Consider the following 21,612-nt stretch of genomic DNA (forward strand, 5'->3'; position numbering starts at 1 on the left):
CCACAGCATAGGTCTAAATGTCGGTGTAACTGTGGAACCTATTAGGTGCATGGTGCCCTTGACCTGTAATTCCTCTACAGAAACCATTGTTAAAGAAGTGAGAACACAAATTTATTAATTTGAAATTGATTTAAGTTTTTCGACGTCAAATTATTTGTACACGTGTGAATGATTGGTATTTGTAATATATCTTGAATATGGGAATTCTTAGTAACGGTTAAGTAATTGATACAGCCGGGGTATACAGTTCGCCCTGTAGGCTTGTGTTGTGTATTATATATACTGTGACTATTTTATTTGCGTAGAGATTAATCCTGCCGTAATGCCAAATGAAAATAACCATTAGCCGGGAACTTTCACACTTGACAATGATCGTTTACTGGAGGCAACCGACAGAGCACCTCTGTCTGTATGTCAACGACAGGCAGCAATGAATTTAAGATAAACCAAATATCATCTTATATAAGGTAAGTTCACGTTTCATAACAAAAAATGTTTAAACGATAAGAAAATCCTTCTTGTTAGTGCTGCTTTAGTATTAATGGGTTAGTCATTTTAGCCAACTTTGACGTATCTCTAGGCGCTTTATGTTTTATTTGATAGAGAAAATTAAAAACTATGAAAATCAAAGATTACAAATTGATTGAATTATGGATCTGTTGCAGCTCCCCATCGTTTTTAGCATTTCTTCTTATCTATTTCGAGTTTTGATTTTGGTTGACTCCTATCTTCACCTCTTTTATTCCCTAGTATCACTAACGGGTCCTAGAAGGACAAACGAGCTATTACACTTTGGCTCTACTGATCTGACTCTTAATTGTTTTTGAAACCTGTCAATGGTTTGTGTTCCTTCTTTTGAATAATTCACTACATAATGGTAAAATACATGTATATTTATTCTTTATAATATTATCTTATTCCTTTGCTCATCGAACACTGATGTGTCAGATACCCTTAGCATAGTTACCATAGCATCGTGTAACCGCCCCCTCCCTTGCGAGACATAATGTAACTTTAGGAAGAGAGATTTTTCTAGATATTTAGGACGGGCGTTTCATGACCGTTGGAAATTGAGGAATCCTTCCGTCCCTAAGTCGAGATAAGGACATACATATATCATAGCTGCCGTTCAATACACCAGAATAATTTGGTTTTAATGACGTAATATATATAGATACACCTGTCCAGCTAGGATAACGAAAATAGCTGGCCTAATTAGATTAACGTTGCCACATTTGCTAATTGGCACTGCGCATTTTATGGTTGCATTGTAATTCCCTATTCAGCACAGCTGCCTCTGTCAGGGTGTATTTTCAAATGCTAATCCAAATAGGATCAAAAGAAATTTAAACTGATTGAAAAAGTCTTATGTTTGATTGCCTATTGTTATAAAGCTGCCTATTGTTACATGTATACTACCCGTACCTACAGCGGTCCGGTATAAAGTGTTGTATACATTGCCTTCTATGCCAATTTCTTAAGATTATAGTACCATGTATAGCGCTGATTTCTCCGTGTGTATTCTTCGTCTGTTTCATTGTTTGACCAAACTTTGCCTTCTCGATTAATACATCTTTAAACATAGTACGTATGATTTATATTAAACTTCGCATTCGAATGTCATACAAGATTATGTTTCTGCGAAGTCTTTAATATTCATTTTCACCCACCATCGTTTATTCCATCTGCGCAATGTAAGCCATGGATGTCGGATGTCTTTGATGTACAACTGTAACTGTTTTCGCAGTATTACACACATTTCCTAAAAGAGATACAATAACCATGTATTTAAGGAAAACAATTGAAACAATTGAAATGCTTGGCCTGCTTTTCAAATGTATGGAAATATGTTATACATTTGGCACAAAGCTTTTGATATGTCACACATTAGGTTAGTATGTGGTGTGAGCTGCCTTTTGAAATGCCTACCATATCAGCTACCTCGGGAAAAGTCTAATGATTGACCATCACTATCACCCTTTGTGATCCTGGTTCAATTTTTCTGTCTGTTTCCTCTTCTTTCATATCAATGTTCCATTCTTTGATTTACTGATCAACCGGAATAAATGACTCACAGTAAACTGTTCTGGTATAAATAAAGGTTACATGACTAAAAATTTAGGTTTTCTAATGGCAATCCGGTTGTCTCCCATAATAAGATCCCTCGTTCGCGTCCATCCGGGTTGACAAAAGTGTCTTATATTCGTTGATATAACGTGTTTTGCAATTGTTGTAAAATTATATATATAAAAAAATGTTATTTATTATATATCAAAGAGGCGGAAGAGAAGAGTCACGTGTTCTGCATAACTCTGTATGCTGTTTTGAATATATAAATAAAGCACGGCGAATGTTATTATTTCTATATTTCCAATTAAGTTCCACCCTTAATTTCAACTATTACATCTGTCACCTGTCAGAAACAATTAATCAATGAATTATGTGCTCAATTATTTCTTGTATTTAATGGTCCTCGTGTATTGTGTATCAAATATATTTTGTGGCGATAAAATTATCTCCTTGATCCTTAATCGCCTTGAAAACGAAATTCAAAATGCAATTGCAGTATTGCAAGTAAATGAACATTTTTATTTGTGCTAAACCCATTGGTTGATAGGTTGACATCATGTTTAATCGATTGTCAGCAAGGTCTACTTCTGCGTTTTTATCTTGATTGGTGTTTCTATTTAACCTTTCAAGTGTACATACATTCACCAGCAACATACATTGTACCTTCCATAGCTTTGCAAAGCGTCCAGCTTGTTATTGACTTATTTTTGTTTTCCTCTCTATATGATCATGATTTACTATCGTCGTAAAAGTAGGCCTCTATCACTTTTGTGTTCTAAGCCAATTAACTGATCCAGATCTCGATTTATCTTCGTCTTCTCTCAGACTACTCGTGGTTCTAGTGTTCACTAGGATACATTCCGTTAATTCTTACTGTTTTTTTTTATTTACTTTAACCTGATCGAAGTTCACAAATACTTAGTTCGAATACCCACGCCAACCTTATCCCAAATAACCCCACCTCCCCCCTACCCCCACCCCCAACCCATCCCAATCTTGTACATATCCGTAGTCCTAATGCCGATACATATCATTTTCCAAACAACTACCCTTAATTGTTTATAAAAACAGTAACCTCGTGCACACCTGCATATGTCATGGTTGGGTTATATATCATTGAGTTACTCCAAACGTCTGATCAACTATATATAATGCTATACCGAAAAAGATACCTATCATTTATAATTGTTTTTATAGACTAAATCGTTATTCCAAACTGTGCCCTCTCTTTACTGAAAGCATTAGCCACATTATCAAAAAAAAGTCCATGGCTCAAAGTGGTTACATCCATTTAACCCTCAGTGTTTTTTTTAGAATTATAATCACTTTCATCTGGTGACATTTGTTTCAGGCCAAGATGGACGACCTTCCGGAGTGCATGCGCAAGCGACCCAGACGCCAATCTCTGTATCAGGGTGATGCTCGGGAGGTTTCAGCTGATGGTGACTACGCCAGTCTTAGGGAATCAAGACTGGTAATTATTCTCCATACATATCTATATTCAGATGTGGATATTTAGATTAATGAATAATGTCAATTTCATCGATGATACGTTTGCTGCAATATGAATGAAATTTGGTAGAACATTTACAGAGAACAGCATCTCAGCTTTCCCATGTCTTCAGTTACTTGAACTTGTACAAGTCTAATGGTTTGTGCTAAAAGAAATAGTCCGTCATTAGATGATGACCAAACTGTTTTATCAAGACACAGATACGATTACGCAACACATTAATCATAAACTAAATAAAAAATGATTGAAATATTAAGTTTGTAGTTAAATTGAAGATTAATCATAACAACGCTCCGTCAGCTGCGCGGAAGAATAATGACAAGTCTGTGTTTTCCAGTTGTCTCTCGCTTCGACACGAACAGAACTACCATCTTTACGATTCGAGATATATTACGGAGTTGGTTGTTTAAAAGGTGATGCTCCTTTTATTGACTGTTTACTGATACTTCTTTTTGATCGATTGAACTTCCTTGTATACATTCATTCAAATGGAGGCGTTATTTCGACCGCCTGTCACACAGAGACTTGACACGAATGATTTCAATCCTCTGTCGGGCGATTTACAGGATCAAGAATAGAATCGGGCCCTGATGATAATGAATTTATTTTGCTTGGAAATGGGCAAATTTAAAGCATTATGAATTCAATTTGAATACTAGTATTCACAAAACCAGGCATCGTTCTGGACCGGAAATTCAATTTTTTACCTATGTTTTGGTTGAAAATTTCATTTATATTTTTAGAATCATAATCTAGGCCTCCGTGAGGCCTATTATGTAGATCTAGCAAAATAATCACATTTACTTCCTTCAAAGTCCTGATAGTCTCAAATATATGGAATTTCAGACAGACTGAACTATTCCAGCAAATTAATCCTATTAAGATTTCCCCCACGTTGGCCTGATGTATGCTTGGTGCTGCAGAATGGACAGAAGTGGGCAGGTGGCTTGTGCACTATGATTTTGTTTTTCATTTTCATGTGCACTATGATTTTTTCATAATTATGTCAATCTGGTCAAATTCATAGACAAATGAAACAGATTAAATTAGACAGTTTCATTCAGTCCAACTTGAATAGAAATTGAAATATTACGAATTTTCCAAAACGTTATAAACACATAGACAATCACGCAGTTGAATAGTTTAACAGACTTTTAGTTAAACAAATATTTTTAATAGTACAAACATGCGAATGGAATGATTAAACAAGATAAAAAACTTTTCTTGATAAAATTGTATATGAGGTATAGCTTTTTTCTTTCGTGAACGTATGGATGCAGATTATACCCAATTGGTATACGTTTTGGCTATGCTAACATCTGAAAATAACGTATTTCGGATCATAGTTAATAGTATTTTTGTTGTATTTACAATGTTAGCTATTTTAAAAATATGTTCGTTGTAATTAGAGTATATATGATCTGTGCTAGATACTGTAAATCACTTATATTTCGCGAGTACTTAATTTCGCGAACTCACCTTATTTGACTTATTCGCGAATACATAATTTCGCGAATTCCGATCTCAAAATGACTTTAAATTCGCGAATAACGTTAACAGATCGGAGATATGACCAGGTTGGTAGCCATTTTGTTTATGAGAATCATGTGACGGTACAAGAAAAGTCATGTGATTCAATCATGTGATATCGGCGTCTGGTCATACTGAATTGTATTTACTATTATTAGTAGTGTTTAATGTTAAACAAAACTTTGCCTTGCACTTATTTCATACACATGCGCCGATAGTAGTTTGTTTATAGGTTGTAATGATATATCACTGTCCACACTTTAATACTATCTTTGGTTTCATTACAGAAAAAAGAGAAACTTAAACCCCTTGACGATATAGAAGATGATGATGATGATGACGACGACGAGGAAAAAACAGCTGTAACTTCACATCCTACTGTTCAAACATCTCCGACGAACAATATACACGCTCGGAATCTGTTTCAGATTGTTGAAAAGGGTGACATTTTGAAGATTATAGAACTAATCAATAAGGCTGATCTGGCTTTGCTTCAATGCGTCACTTCCATTGGTGATTTGAAGGACATGAATGTTCTACATTACGCATTGCATCATAAAAGGTTCGATGTCGCCAAAATACTTATCGAAAAAGCAGGGGCGTTTCTGGCAAGTCAAACGTTTTCACTCCACGGATCTACTTGCACTGCCCTCCATCAAATTACAGAAAGCAATGGCATTGACTTGGCTAGATTGATCCTGAATACTAAATCACAAGCAGAACAACACCGAATGATAAAAGAAGAAGTGATAAAGGATATCCCAAATCAAAGGTCAAGGTCATTTTCATGTTTTCACCTCGCCGCTTTCAACGGTCACACAGAACTCGTTCGTCTGTACTTAAATACGGGGATAGATGTGAATCTATTAAATAGCAAGAACGATTCAGCGGTTCTGTGGGCAGCTAGATGGGGACACAACGCCACAGTGTCTTTGCTGCTGGAAAACAATGCGGACGCAAACATCGAGAATGACAAGAAGTCGACAGCTCTCCATTGGGCAGTGCGTTACGAACAAGCAAACACAGTCAAACTGTTACTGAAGAAAGGGAATGTTAACCCAAATCATATCCGTTCTATGGGGTTGGTTGCACCCCTTGTTCTATCATCGGCTATTGGAAACAACCGAATAGTTAAACTTCTACTAACGAATGGCGCTGATGTAAACATTGTAATACGCGGAGGAGAATGTGCGTTACATTATGCAGCCAAGGAGGGACACATCAAGGTCGTGAAGACTCTTCTCAGATACGGGGCCGATATCAACATGCAAGACGAGAAGGGTGACATGGCCATCAATCTAGCATCACAGAAAGGTCATGCTGATATCGTCAACTTTCTTTTGATGAAAGGCGCCGACATGTTTCACAATAATGATATTGGGGAAGATTGCTGGGACAATGCGATACAACAGGAAGCTAACGGCATCCTCCGTGTGTTAGCCAAGCACTACGACGTTTCTAAAAAGACAGCCGGATTCTCAGGTATTCCACCAGTAAGTGTAGCTGCACGTCTAGGTCGAACCGAGAAAATTAAAGCACTTCTACAAATGAAGTTTGATCCCAATGAAGTAGACTTTGATGGGAACACATGTCTCCACTATGCCGCTATGTACAACCGGGACGAGGTTATACGTGAAATCGGCAATCAAATAGATGTAAACAAACAAAACGGAAAGAAGGAAACAGCTCTACACATAGCATGTATGAAGGGCAACGAGGAGGCAGCGTTTGCACTTATGAATATGAAAGCAAAGACTAACGTTAGAAATACATTAGGGGAAACAGCACTGCATGTGGTCGGTTATTCCAACAACTCAACCCCAGAAATTGCACGAGCTGTTTTGTCACACACTATCAAGGTCCATGACTGGGTGAGCGTAAATTGCACAGACGATGCCGGCAACAACGCTTTGCATTTAGCAGGAAAATTTGCAAGTCCAGATGTTTTATGGGAATTCCGATTCGTCCGATTCAAAGACACGGATGTTGATGGTAATACCCCACTGCACGAAGCCGTACGACCAGGATATGAGGAGGTTTTACATACTGCCCTGGATATCTACGAATGCATGCAGAGAGACGCTGATATCAACCACCACAATAACAGTGGTAAAACTGTTCTCCATCTTGCTGCATCTGCAGGGTTCTCAGACTGCGTTACACGGCTCATATTTTACGGAGCCGACCTCGCACGCAAGGACCATCGCGGGAATACTGTCCTACATCTGCTAGTTCGAGCTATTGTGGATGATTGCGACAATGAATCGCTTTACATGAATGTTGTTGATACGATTTTGCAAGAATCAGTACGATGGTGTTGCAATGTAAATGATGTCAGATATCCAAGCGATAACAAACAGTATTTTCAACAACTTCAGCGAAAAGCTATCCTGTCATTGGTAAACGACTTCAAGAACGACAGCATGCTTTCTGTTCTTGGTTACGCTTCTAAGAGAGGCTGCGATGTATTCCTGAAACGAATATTGGCTATGCCGGAGGTTATGTATTTTGAAAGGAATGAAACTGTATACTATGACATCACACATCTGACACCAATGACCAATGGATCTAACAAAAGATGTTGCGGCGAGACACGAGTTCAACATTCTGTTTCTCTCATTGAATTGCTAGTGACCAGTGATTCTTCTCATCGCGCTTCAAAAGTATTGAACTTGCCACCTTTTCGAAAAATCGAAATGATGTACACATCAACGATAGCCTGGGCGTACGCTTTCCTTATGTTCCTCCACGTCGCTTACATGAGTGCGTTCACATTCCTTGGTATTGAGATGTCGGCTAAATTTCGAGGATTGAGGAATGGTACGCTTATCGAAAACAATGATTCTCTAATGATTGCCACATACATAATCGTTCCCTTAGAACCGATGATATTTCTACTGAATGGTATCATTGTGCTGATGGTTATGGTATGCAGAAGGAAAATTTCCTCGTCGGAGTCTTTCTTTATACTGGCGATCAACCTAACATTTGCTATCTTGGCACTAGTTTGGCTATTCCTCGTTGCCATGCGCGAGGTTAACCACGATTACGTTCTCTCTGTTAGTCTCTGTATAGGATGGCTGTATTCGATATCGTTCACTCGTGGATTCAAACAGATTCATTATTTCTGGAAAATGCTTCTTAGCATGCTATCGAGGGACGTGTTGCGGTTCATTCTTGTTTTTCTGTTTGTTTTGCTAGCATTTAGCTTTGCATTTCACACACTTTTCCAGTTGTCATCAGACATTGTTAATGTGTATACGTATCCCTTTGATACTATGTTTCTTGTGTTCAACACAATGGTAGGGATGGCGGACATATTCACTGATCATTTGGATGCTGCCATGATAACTGCAGGAAGAACCACAACATTCTTAAAGGTCATGTACGTTGTCTATATAGTATTTTCCACCATTATCCTCTTGAATCTTCTGATAGCCATGATGAACGATTCTTATTCAAACATCCTAAATAATCAACAGGTCTTGTGGCGGGTAGATTCCATCAAAATTGGAATTAATGTTGAAAACCTTCTCTTAAAATTCCCTAGATACTTTGGAAAAACCAATATTCGACATTGTGTGATAGCTGCAGATTATACCGGCTCTGTTGATGAAAGATGGTACTTAATCATGACAAAGGATGAGATCAAGCTTCTCAATGATGGAGATTCAAAGTCTCGTGACATCCATCCCTTAGGTGGTGTGCTTGAAGAACAATACAAGCGCATGGAAAAGCGTGTTGATAATATTGAGAAACTAATGGCTGAAAACTTCGCAAAAACAATTGCTTTGTTGGATAAAAAGTTGCCCAAAGCCAACGAAGAACAGGACGGGCCGCAGCACTCCCAAAGATCATGTACATTGTCTAAATGATTGGTCGGATTAATATCCTACAATTCCTATTCAAACATCTTGGATAATCAGGAGGCCTTGTGGTGTAATGTACATGTAGCTTCACACGTCGAAAGAAGACACCAATCCAATGAATGGTTTACATGACGAAGTATTGTATAGTTAAATTTCGCGTTTGTTCCAGTCGGAACCTGTTCTCGGGTGTTTATTTTCATGTTATATTCAAGGATTGTGAACATAACTGAATCAGATCCCAACTGTAAAAAAACACAAGAAAGCTGTGTTGACGATATTTAACTACTTAATAATAGTGAAAGATATCGATAAATGTAATCTATGTTTGCTAGATAAAAGTCATCCAAATGATAACAAATGTTGATATTTAATGTAGTAATAAGTTACACATTGGTGCGGTGTAATGATATACAAAGGTTACGGAATACCTTTAAAATGTTACACAGTGAGGTGAGAGTTCTTTCCAAAGATAGATTAGTTGCATTAGAATTAATGCGATACGTCAGAAAGAGCGAGTTACATTAAGCGCATGTTGGAATAAATATCATTTATTCATTGACGAAGAAAGTACGCCTGAACAGATTAAAGGATCAGAAAATGCAGGCACACTATTATCGCACAAATTTACTTTTCTTGATAGAAAACATGTACTCTATTTTTGCATATGCATTCTAATTAGATAGAATAATCAATGACATTAAGGAACATGTACATATTTATAATAATCTTAATGTTGAACTTGGTTAATTCTCAAATATCAGTTGACATGTATAATCAATATATCTTTTCGCTTTCCCATTTTATCACGCCAACGTCTACATAAGTATTCCGTTTAATTGTCATACTTGGGTGCATTGACGCACCCAAGCCTTGAAATTAAGGCATTCTTCGACTAATATTCCAGAGCAACAACGTTTTGTATCTAATACTGGGCCTACACTGTGACAATACATCCATACAATAAATTGTTATTCAAAGAATATATCCACTTGTATGTTGTTGTTACATTACTGCGATGCTGTCAGAATTCCGCTGTTCCCATCTGGTTACTTTGGAATATTTTCAGGTAAATGTCATTAAATCAATGTATATAAATATTCAACTCTAAAAATGATTTCAATCTGATGCAAACGCTTTTAATGTATATATGCTATCTTTGTTCATGTACGTAAGTTCTTATCAATGATTGGTCGATCATCAATAAAAAGTACAGAAGAAATTAAATATTTGTTAAATGTTAATTCACGGATCAATTACAAATGATAACTATGTACAATTGATTAATACAATATCGGTTTGTATTCTTATTGCCATCATTCATTGTTCAAGTACGTCTCAAAGATGGACCTAAGGTGTAAGGAGTGGTAACAGAGTTACCGGTTACTTGCGTCAAACTCTTTTTATTGCGTAATATGCTATATAAGGAATCTGTACATTAACATTAATGAGATTGTTAATACAAAAAATTAAAAATAAACAATACATGGTCAATCTGTTTCCTGAAGAAACCATACACCAAAATGTTTCGAGAGATCCGGGGTGATGCATCACGTATTTCGTGCTGCCCCGGCCCGTCTTCGGTTCTCATTTTTCCGAATTTTGTCTTGTATTTGAGTTGGAATACAGTTTTATCAAAACGACAGTTTTCTCTGTCGCTGTCTTGGATGACGCCATATATTACCGTATGTACTATTTGCTTTCAAATGTATAGTCGATGGGAAGTAACTCGTATACTTTCTGCTTCGCATTCCCAGAATTTGTATATAAATCACTCGTAGTATTTTGGTTTTCATCTAGCCTCCTTAAATCATATTTTACTTTTAAGAAACTGTTCAATGAAAAACTTTCTGTAAATGTTGAAGAGCATGTTAATTCCAATTTATACAATGTAAAATGAATTTCTTTGAAATCATGACAGGACGTGACTGCTTACGTCCAATTTACCTACATGTATAGTCGGTGGTTGTAATTCACATTTATTGTACATGAAGTTTATGAATTATTTCGTAAATACAAACCAGTACCTACATGTACCACCACACCGACCGTGCCAAAACATACAGGGCACATGTACATGTGCACGTGTACCGCCACACAAGGATTCACATTGTACCTACGTACACAGTACCTACAACTTACACCATACCGGGGTCCAAACCTGTACCTACATGTACCACCATACCGGGGTCCAAACCTGTACCTACATGTACCACAATACCGAGGTCCAAACCTGTACCTACAAGTACCACCATACCGGGGTCCAAACCTGTACCTACATGTACCACCATACCGGGGTCCAAACCTGTACCACCATACCGAGGTCCAAACCTGTACCAACATGTAACACCATACCGGGGTCCAAACCTGTACCACCATACCGGGGTCCAAACCTGTACAACCATACCGAGGTCCAAACCTGTACCTACATGTACCACCATACCGGGGTCCAAACCTGTACCTACATGTACCACCATACCGGGGTCCAAATCCGTACCTACATGTACCACCATACCGGGGTCCAAACCTGTACCTACATGTACCACCATACCGGGGTCCAAACCTGTACCACCATACCGGGGTCCAAACCTGTACCTACATGTACCACCATACCGGGGTCCAAATCTGTACCTACATGTACCACCATACCGGGGTCCAAACCTGTACCAACATGTACCACCATACCGGGGTCCAAACCCGTCCCTACATGTACCACCATACCGGGGTCCAAACCTGTCCCTACATGTACCACCATACCGGGGTCCAAACCTGTACCTACATGTACCACCATACCGGGGTCCAAACCTGTACCAACATATACCACCATACCGGGGTCCAAACCTGTACCTACATGTACCACCATACCGGGGTCCAAACCTGTACCTACATATACCACCATACCGGGGTCCAAATCCGTACCAACATGTACCACCATACCGGGGTCCAAACCCGTACCTACATGTACCACCATACCGGGGACAAACCCGTATCTACATGTACCACCATACCGGGGTCCAAACCTGTACCTACATGTAACACCATACCGGGGTCCAAACCCGTACCAACATGTAACACCATACCGGGTTCCAAACCTGTACCTACATGTACCACCATACCGAGGTCCAAACCTGTACCTACATGTACCACCATACCGGGGTCCAAACCTGTACCAACATGTACCACCATACCGGGGTCCAAACCTATACCTACATGTACCACCATACCGGGGTCCAAACCTGTACCAACATGTAACTCCATACCGGGGTCCAAACCTGTACCTACATGTACCACCATACCGGGGTCCAAACCTGTACCTACATGTACCACCATACCGGGGTCCAAACCTGTACCTACATGTACCACCATACCGGGGTCCAAACTTATACCTACATGTACCACCATACCGGGATCCGAACCTGTACCAACATGTAACACCATACCGGGGTCCAAACCTGTACCTACATGTACCACCATACCGGGGTCCAAACCCGTCCCTACATGTACCACCATACCGGGGTCCAAACCTGTACCTACATGTACCACCATACCGAGGTCCAAACCTGTACCTACATGTACCACCATACCGGGGTCCAAACCTGTACCTACCTGACCACCATACCGGGGTCAAAACCTGTACCTACATGACCACCATACCGGGGTCCAAACCTGTACCTACATGTACCACCATACCGGGGTCAAAACCTGTACCTACATGTACCACCATACCGGGGTCCAAACCTATAACACCATACCGAGGTCCAAACCTGTACCTACATGTACATGTAACACCATACCGGGGTCCAAACCCGTACCTACATGTACCACCATACCGGGGTCAAAACCTGTATCTACATGTACCACCATACCGGGGTCAAAACCTGTACCTACATGTACCACCATACCGGGGTCCAAACCTATACCTACATGTACCACCATACCGGGGTCCAAACCTGTACCTACATGTACCACCATACCGGGGTCAAAACCTGTACCTACATATACCACCATACCGGGGTCCAAACCTGTACCTACATGTACCACCATACCGGGGTCCAAACCTGTACCTACATGTACCACCATACCGGGGTCCAAACCTGTACCTACATGTACCACCATACCGGGGTCCAAACCTGTACCTACATGTACCACCATACCGGGGTCCAAACCTGTACCTACATGTACAACCATACCGAGGTCCAAACCTGTACCTACATGTACCACCATACCGAGGTCCAAACCTGTACCTACATGTACCACCATACCGGGGTCCAAACCTGTACCAACATGTACCACCATACCGGGGTCCAAACCTATACCTACATGTACCACCATACCGGGGTCCAAACCTGTACCTACATGTACCACCATACCGAGGTCCAAACCTGTACCTACAGGTACCACCATACCGGGGTCCAAACCTGTACCTACATGTACCACCATACCGAGGTCCAAACCTGTACCTACATGTACCACCATACCGGGGTCCAAACCTGTACCTACATGTACCACCATACCGAGGTCCAAACCTGTACCTACATGTACATGTAACACCATACCGGGGTCCAAACCTGTACCTACATGTACCACCATACCGGGGTCCAAACCTGTACCTACATGTACCACCATACCGGGGTCCAAACCTGTACCTACATGTACCACCATACCGAGGTCCAAACCTGTACCTACATGTACCACCATACCGGGGTCCAAACCTGTACCTACATGTACCACCATACCGGGGTCCAAACCTGTACCTACATGTACCACCATACCGGGGTCCAAACCTGTACCTACATGTACCACCATACCGGGGTCCAAACCCGTACCAACATGTACCACCATACCGGGGTCCAAACCTGTACCACCATACCGGGGTCCAAACCTGTACCTACATATACCACCATACCGGGGTCCAAATCCGTACCAACATGTACCACCATACCGGGGTCCAAACCCGTACCTACATGTACCACCATACCGGGGTCCAAACCTGTACCACCATACCGGGGTCCAAACCTGTACCTACATATACCACCATACCGGGGTCCAAATCCGTACCAACATGTACCACCATACCGGGGTCCAAACCCGTACCTACATGTACCACCATACCGGGGTCAAAACCCGTATCTACATGTACCACCATACCGGGGTCCAAACCTGTACCTACATGTAACACCATACCGGGGTCCAAACCTGTACCAACATGTAACACCATACCGGGGTCCAAACCTGTACCTACATGTACAACCATACCGAGGTCCAAACCTGTACCTACATGTACCACCATACCGAGGTCCAAACCTGTACCTACATGTACCACCATACCGGGGTCAAAACCTGTACCAACATGTACCACCATACCGGGGTCCAAACATATACCTACATGTACCACCATACCGGGGTCAAAACCTGTACCAACATGTAACAACATACCGGGGTCCAAACCTGTACCTACATGTACCACCATACCGGGGTCCAAACCTGTACCTACATGTACCACCATACCGGGGTCCAAACCTGTACCTACATGTACCACCATACCGGGGTCCAAACCCGTCCCTACATGTACCACCATACCGGGGTCCAAACCTGTACATACATGTACCACCATACCGGGGTCCAAACCTGTACCTACCTGACCACCATACCGGGGTCCAAACCTGTACCTACATGTACCACCATACCGGGGTCCAAACCTGTACCAACATGTAACACCATACCGGGGTCCAAACCTGTACCTACATGTACCACCATACCGGGGTCAAAACCTGTACCTACATGTACCACCATACCGGGGTCCAAACCTATAACACCATACCGAGGTCCAAACCTGTACCTACATGTACATGTAACACCATACCGGGGTCCAAACCCGTACCTACATGTACCACCATACCGGGGTCAAAACCCGTATCTACATGTACCACCATACCGGGGTCCAAACCTGTACCAACATGTAACACCATACCGGGGTCCAAACCTGTACCTACATGTACCACTTTACCGGGGTCCAAACCTCTACCTACATGTACCACCATACCGAGGTCCAAACCTCTACCTACATGTACCACCATACCGGGGTCCAAACCTGTACCAACATGTAACACCATACCGGGGTCAAAACCTGTACCTACATGTACAACCATACCGAGGTCCAAACCTGTACCTACATGTACCACCATACCGAGGTCCAAACCTGTACCTACATGTACCACCATACCGGGGTCCAAACCTGTACCTACATGTACCACCATACCGGGGTCCAAACCTGTACCTACATGTACCACCATACCGGGGTCCAAACCTGTACCTACATGTACCACCATACCGGGGTCCAAACCTGTACCTACATGTACCACCATACCGGGGTCCAAACCTGTACCTACATGTACCACCATACCGGGGTCCAAACCTGTACCTACATGTACCACCATACCGGGGTCCAAACCTATACCTACATGTACTACCATACCGGGGTCCAAATCCTTACCTACATGTACCACCATACCGGGGTCCAAACCTATACCTACATGTACCACCATACCGGGGTCCAAACCTGTACCACCATACCGGGGTCCAAACCTGTACCTACATGTACCACCATACCGGGGTCAAAACCTGTACCAACATGTAACTCCATACCGGGGTCCAAACCTGTACCTACATGTACCACCATACCGGGGTCCAAACCTGTACCTACATGTACCACCATACCGGGGTCCAAACCTGTACCTACATGTACCACCATACCGGGGTCCAAACCCGTCCCTACATGTACCACCATACCGGGGTCCAAACCTGTACATACATGTACCACCATACTGGGGTCCAAACCTGTACCTACCTGACCACCATACCGGGGTCCAAACCTGTACCTACATGTACCACCATACCGGGGTCCAAACCTGTACCAACATGTAACACCATACCGGGGTCCAAACCTGTACCTACATGTACCACCATACCGGGGTCAAAACCTGTACCTACATGTACCACCATACCGGGGTCCAAACCTATAACACCATACCGAGGTCCAAACCTGTACCTACATGTACATGTAACACCATACCGGGGTCCAAACCCGTACCTACATGTACCACCATACCGGGGTCAAAACCCGTATCTACATGTACCACCATACCGGGGTCCAAACCTGTACCAACATGTAACACCATACCGGGGTCCAAACCTGTACCTACATGTACCACTTTACCGGGGTCCAAACCTCTACCTACATGTACCACCATACCGAGGTCCAAACCTCTACCTACATGTACCACCATACCGGGGTCCAAACCTGTACCAACATGTAACACCATACCGGGGTCCAAACCTGTACCTACATGTACAACCATACCGAGGTCCAAACCTGTACCTACATGTACCACCATACCGAGGTCCAAACCTGTACCTACATGTACCACCATACCGGGGTCAAAACCTGTACCTACATGTACCACCATACCGGGGTCCAAACCTGTACCTACATGTACCACCATACCGGGGTCCAAACCTGTACCTACATGTACCACCATACCGGGGTCCAAACCTGTACCTACATGTACCACCATACCGGGGTCCAAACCTGTACCTACATGTACCACCATACCGGGGTCCAAACCTGTACCTACATGTACCACCATACCGGGGTCCAAACCTATACCTACATGTACTACCATACCGGGGTCCAAATCCTTACCTACATGTACCACCATACCGGGGTCCAAACCTATACCTACATGTACCACCATACCGGGGTCCAAACCTGTACCACCATACCGGGGTCCAAACCTGTACCTACATGTACCACCATACCGGGGTCCAAACCTGTACCTACATGTACCACCATACCGAGGTCCAAACCTGTACCTACATGTACCACCATACCGGGGTCCAAACCTCTACCTACATGTACCACCATACCGGGGTCCAAACCTGTACCTACATGTACCACCATACCGAGGTCCAAACCTGTACCTACATGTACCACCATACCGGGGACAAAACCTGTACCTACATGTACCACCATACCGGGGTCCAAACCTGTACCTACATGTACCACCATACCGGGGTCCAAATCTGTACCTACATGTACCACCATACCGGGGTCCAAACCTGTACCTACATGTACCACCATACCGGGGTCCAAACCTGTACCTACATGTACCACCATACCGGGGTCCAAACCTGTACCTACATGTACCACCATACCGGGGTCCAAACCTCTACCTACATGTACCACTTTACCGGGGTCCAAACCTCTACCTACATGTACCACCATACCGAGGTCCAAACCTCTACCTACATGTACCACCATACCGGGGTCCAAACCTGTACCAACATGTAACACCATACCGGGGTCCAAACCTGTACCTACATGTACAACCATACCGAGGTCCAAACCTGTACCTACATGTACCACCATACCGAGGTCCAAACCTGTACCTACATGTACCACCATACCGGGGTCAAAACCTGTACCTACATGTACCACCATACCGGGGTCCAAACCTGTACCTACATGTACCACCATACCGGGGTCCAAACCTGTACCTACATGTACCACCATACCGGGGTCCAAACCTGTACCTACATGTACCACCATACCGGGGTCCAAACCTGTACCTACATGTACCACCATACCGGGGTCCAAACCTGTACCTACATGTACCACCATACCGGGGTCCAAACCTATACCTACATGTACTACCATACCGGGGTCCAAATCCTTACCTACATGTACCACCATACCGGGGTCCAAACCTATACCTACATGTACCACCATACCGGGGTCCAAACCTGTACCACCATACCGGGGTCCAAACCTGTACCTACATGTACCACCATACCGGGGTCCAAACCTGTACCTACATGTACCACCATACCGAGGTCCAAACCTGTACCTACATGTACCACCTTACCGGGGTCCAAACCTCTACCTACATGTACCACCATACCGGGGTCCAAACCTGTACCTACATGTACCACCATACCGAGGTCCAAACCTGTACCTACATGTACCACCATACCGGGGACAAAACCTGTACCTACATGTACCACCATACCGGGGTCCAAACCTGTACCTACATGTACCACCATACCGGGGTCCAAATCTGTACCTACATGTACCACCATACCGGGGTCCAAACCTGTACCTACATGTACCACCATACCGGGGTCCAAACCTGTACCTACATGTACCACCATACCGGGGTCCAAACCTGTACCTACATGTACCACCATACCGGGGTCCAAACCTGTACCTACATGTACCACCATACCGGGGTCCAAACCTGTACCTACATGTAACACCATACCGGGGTCCAAACCTGTACCACCATACCGGGGTCCAAACCTGTACCTACATGTACCACCATACCGGGGTCCAAACCTGTACCACCATACCGGGGTCCAAACCTGTACCTACATGTACCACCATACCGGGGTCCAAACCTGTACCTACATGTACCACCATACCGGGGTCCAAACCTGTACCTACATGTACCACCATACCGGGGTCCAAACCTGTACCACCATACCGGGGTCCAAACCTGTACCTACATGTACCACCATACCGGGGTCCAAACCTGTACCTACATGTACCACCATACCGGGGTCCAAACCTGTACCTACATGTACCACCATACCGGGGTCCAAACCTGTACCTACATGTACCACCATACCGGGGTCCAAACCTGTACCTACATGTACCACCATACCGGGGTCCAAACCTGTACCACCATACCGGGGTCCAAACCTGTACCTACATGTACCACCATACCGGGGTCCGAACCTGTACCTACATGTACCACCATACCGGGGTCCAAATCCGTACCTACATGTACCACCATACCGGGGTCCAAACCCGTACCTACATATATCAAGCCATTCTGTGGTCAAAAACTGTACCTACATGTACGACCATACCAGCGTCCAAACCCGTACCAACCGATACCTATATATTGGAGTCAGAACAAATACCTACGTATAATGACACACTATTCCACAACACCGGTGACAAAAGCTCTACCTATATGTACAACAACAATGGCGTCCAATCCTGTACCTACAAATACAACATCTCTGGGGACCATAACGGCACCGAACACGTACTTACATGTACTACCAGACTTGTGTCCAACCCCGTATCAATCCTTACCTACATTTCCGCCATAAGGCATCCAAACTCATACAGGGCCTACATGTGCCGCAACACTGGAGTCTAAACTGATACCTTTACTTACAGATACTGCCAAATATGTACATAATTAACCACCATCCTCGTATCCAATTTCATACCTACATGCATCACCACCAGTAAGGGGGGAAACACGTGACCTATAACAGATACATTTGTATGGGAACACTAAAAGTTCGATAATGACGGACGAAGGTGCCAGCTGTTCATCACCTCTTAGGGTGTAGTGCACTACAAGTTTACCCGTAGTTTAAATGTAGTGCACTACTAGTTTACCTGTAGTTTAAATGAAGTGTACTACTAGTTTAAACGTAGTGCACTACTAGTGCACTAGGTGTAAAGGTTAGCTTACATTCAACTGTATAACCGATATGGGAACACTAAAAGTCCGATAATGGCGGACGAAGGTAAGTTTGATGCTTTTAAACTCATTTACTGTACCGATATCAACAATTTAATAAGTGCACGGGAGTATTAGGCGTTACGGGTCCCGTGCACTTATTAATTTGTTTATATTGATACAGTAAATTAGCTTAAAAGCATCAAACTTACCTTCGTCCGCCATAATCGGACTTTTAGTGTTCCCATATCTGTTATACAATGTAGGTCACGTGTTTCCCCTCACTGACAACCATACATCGGAGTCGAAACCTGTGCGTCAAAGTACCGCCACATCGGTGTCGAAACCAGTACCTTAAAATGTAATCGTTTCACCGGGGTCGACTTCTGGTTTAATGTTGGAATTTATACAATTTCTGACTTGGTTAAAGATCATGGTAATCTAAGTTTCTATACAATTAATGAGTTTCTAAAAAAATTCAGAGCCAACACTAACTTTCTCCAATACCACGGACTGATATCTGCAGTTAGATCTTTTATGGAGAATTATGTTTTAGAGCCTCCATTTGAAAATCCAGTTCAACCTTTTATACCTTTGCATTTAGAAATTTTCTACAAGGACCATAAAGGCTCAAAAGACTTTTATAATTGTCTCATCACACCAGCTCCTGTACCAACCGGAGTTAGGAAATGGTAGGAACAACACTTCTACTTTAATGAAGACAAATGGAAAAAAATCTATAAAATTCCCGTTAATGTTTCCCGCAGTTCAAAGTTACAATGGTTTCAACTGAGAATTATTCACTATATCCTTGTCACAAATACTTTTCTTTTTAAAACACATATAATTGCAAGTCCTTTATGCACTTTCCGTAATAGTGAACCAGAGAAAGTAACGCATTTGCTCTGGAAATGTGTATGCGTACACGAATTATTATAGGAATTTGAAAACTTAGTTGATATATTGTTTATTGCTTTTTCTATGAATAAAAAATCTTTCTTATTCGGTTTATTATCTTCATATGCCAACCCTGTTGATAATGAAATCATTTTTATAATTAAATATTATATATATAAAACAAGATGTTTCAACATAGCTTTAAATCTAACAGCTCTTGTTAATGATATCAAGGATCATTTTACTGTTCAAAAATATATCAACTATGGAAATAATGTACAAAAAAAAAATGATTTTTGAAAATAATTGGAAGAAATGGATGCCATTATTAGAACTAAACTGAATATTTTCTTTCTGACAGTGTCGAATCTATGTTCAATTTTAGTAAAGCAGTTTTCGAATTAAATTATTTTATTTTGATATATACATCACTATTTTTGAATCTCCCTCCCCCTCTCCTCTCTCTTTCCCTTCTTTTCTCTGCTTTTTTTTCTTCATTGTTTTCATGTACAAATTAATTATGTATGTATGCGTGTGTTTGAAAGTTTATGTGTGTGTATGTTTGTAAGTGTGTGTGTGTGTGTGTGTGTGTGTGTGTGTGTGTGTGATGGTGTGTGCGCATGTGCTGTTTGTATGAACATGATCTTTGTTTACATGTAATTTATTATTGTGAATATGATGTTTGCTTTTCTCTCTTTGCTTTTGTATGTATACAGTATATACCTATATACCGTATACCGTACTATGGTAATATATCTATGGTACATTGTATAGGTATATACAATGTACTTGGAAATAAATATGCTCCGTATGTATACATACACTTTTCCAGTGTTGTATGTATCTATTTGTATGTACTATTTTAGAATGTTAGATCCGATATATGTTTGTTATTGCATGTATGTTTGTGAGTACAGAAATAAGATATATACAGTTGAGTGTAGACTAAAGGTTACACCCAAGTGCACTCCGAGTGCACTCCATTTTGACTTGGAGTGCACTCCGTTTGGACTCCAGGTAAACTTGGAGTGCACTCCAAGTGGACTCAGAGTCTACCTGGAGTCCTATAAGACACCATGCCTACCCCAGTTCTATAATCAGACTATATATATTAATACGTTGATGCTTTTAATATAATTTACATATAAATAAATAGATTTTTACAAATTACTTTTGTTCTGTTAATATTACTATT

General features: G+C 42.1%; 1 protein-coding gene across 1 annotated transcript; it reads left to right on the forward strand.

Annotated features, from left to right (window-relative positions):
* Positions 1–9,966, forward strand: LOC117321665. The gene is made up of 4 exons (XM_033876170.1): positions 1–97; positions 306–467; positions 3,422–3,544; positions 5,401–9,966. Exons 3-4 carry the CDS (start codon positions 3,428–3,430, stop codon positions 8,986–8,988), a joined length of 3,705 nt encoding a protein of 1,234 aa, XP_033732061.1. The 5' UTR covers positions 1–97; positions 306–467; positions 3,422–3,427; the 3' UTR covers positions 8,989–9,966.
* The last annotated feature ends 11,646 nt before the right edge of the window (positions 9,967–21,612 follow it).

Source organism: Pecten maximus, chromosome 2 (assembly GCF_902652985.1).
Source record: "Pecten maximus chromosome 2, xPecMax1.1, whole genome shotgun sequence".
Classification (NCBI taxonomy): domain Eukaryota; kingdom Metazoa; phylum Mollusca; class Bivalvia; order Pectinida; family Pectinidae; genus Pecten; species Pecten maximus.

Coding starts and splice junctions, on each gene's coding strand:
- LOC117321665 (XM_033876170.1), top strand. CDS start 3,428: ATGGACGACCTTCCGGAGTGCATGCGCAAGCGACCCAGACGCCAATCT. Junction 3,545..5,400: donor GTCTTAGGGAATCAAGACTG/GTAATTATTCTC, acceptor GTTTCATTACAG/AAAAAAGAGAAACTTAAACC.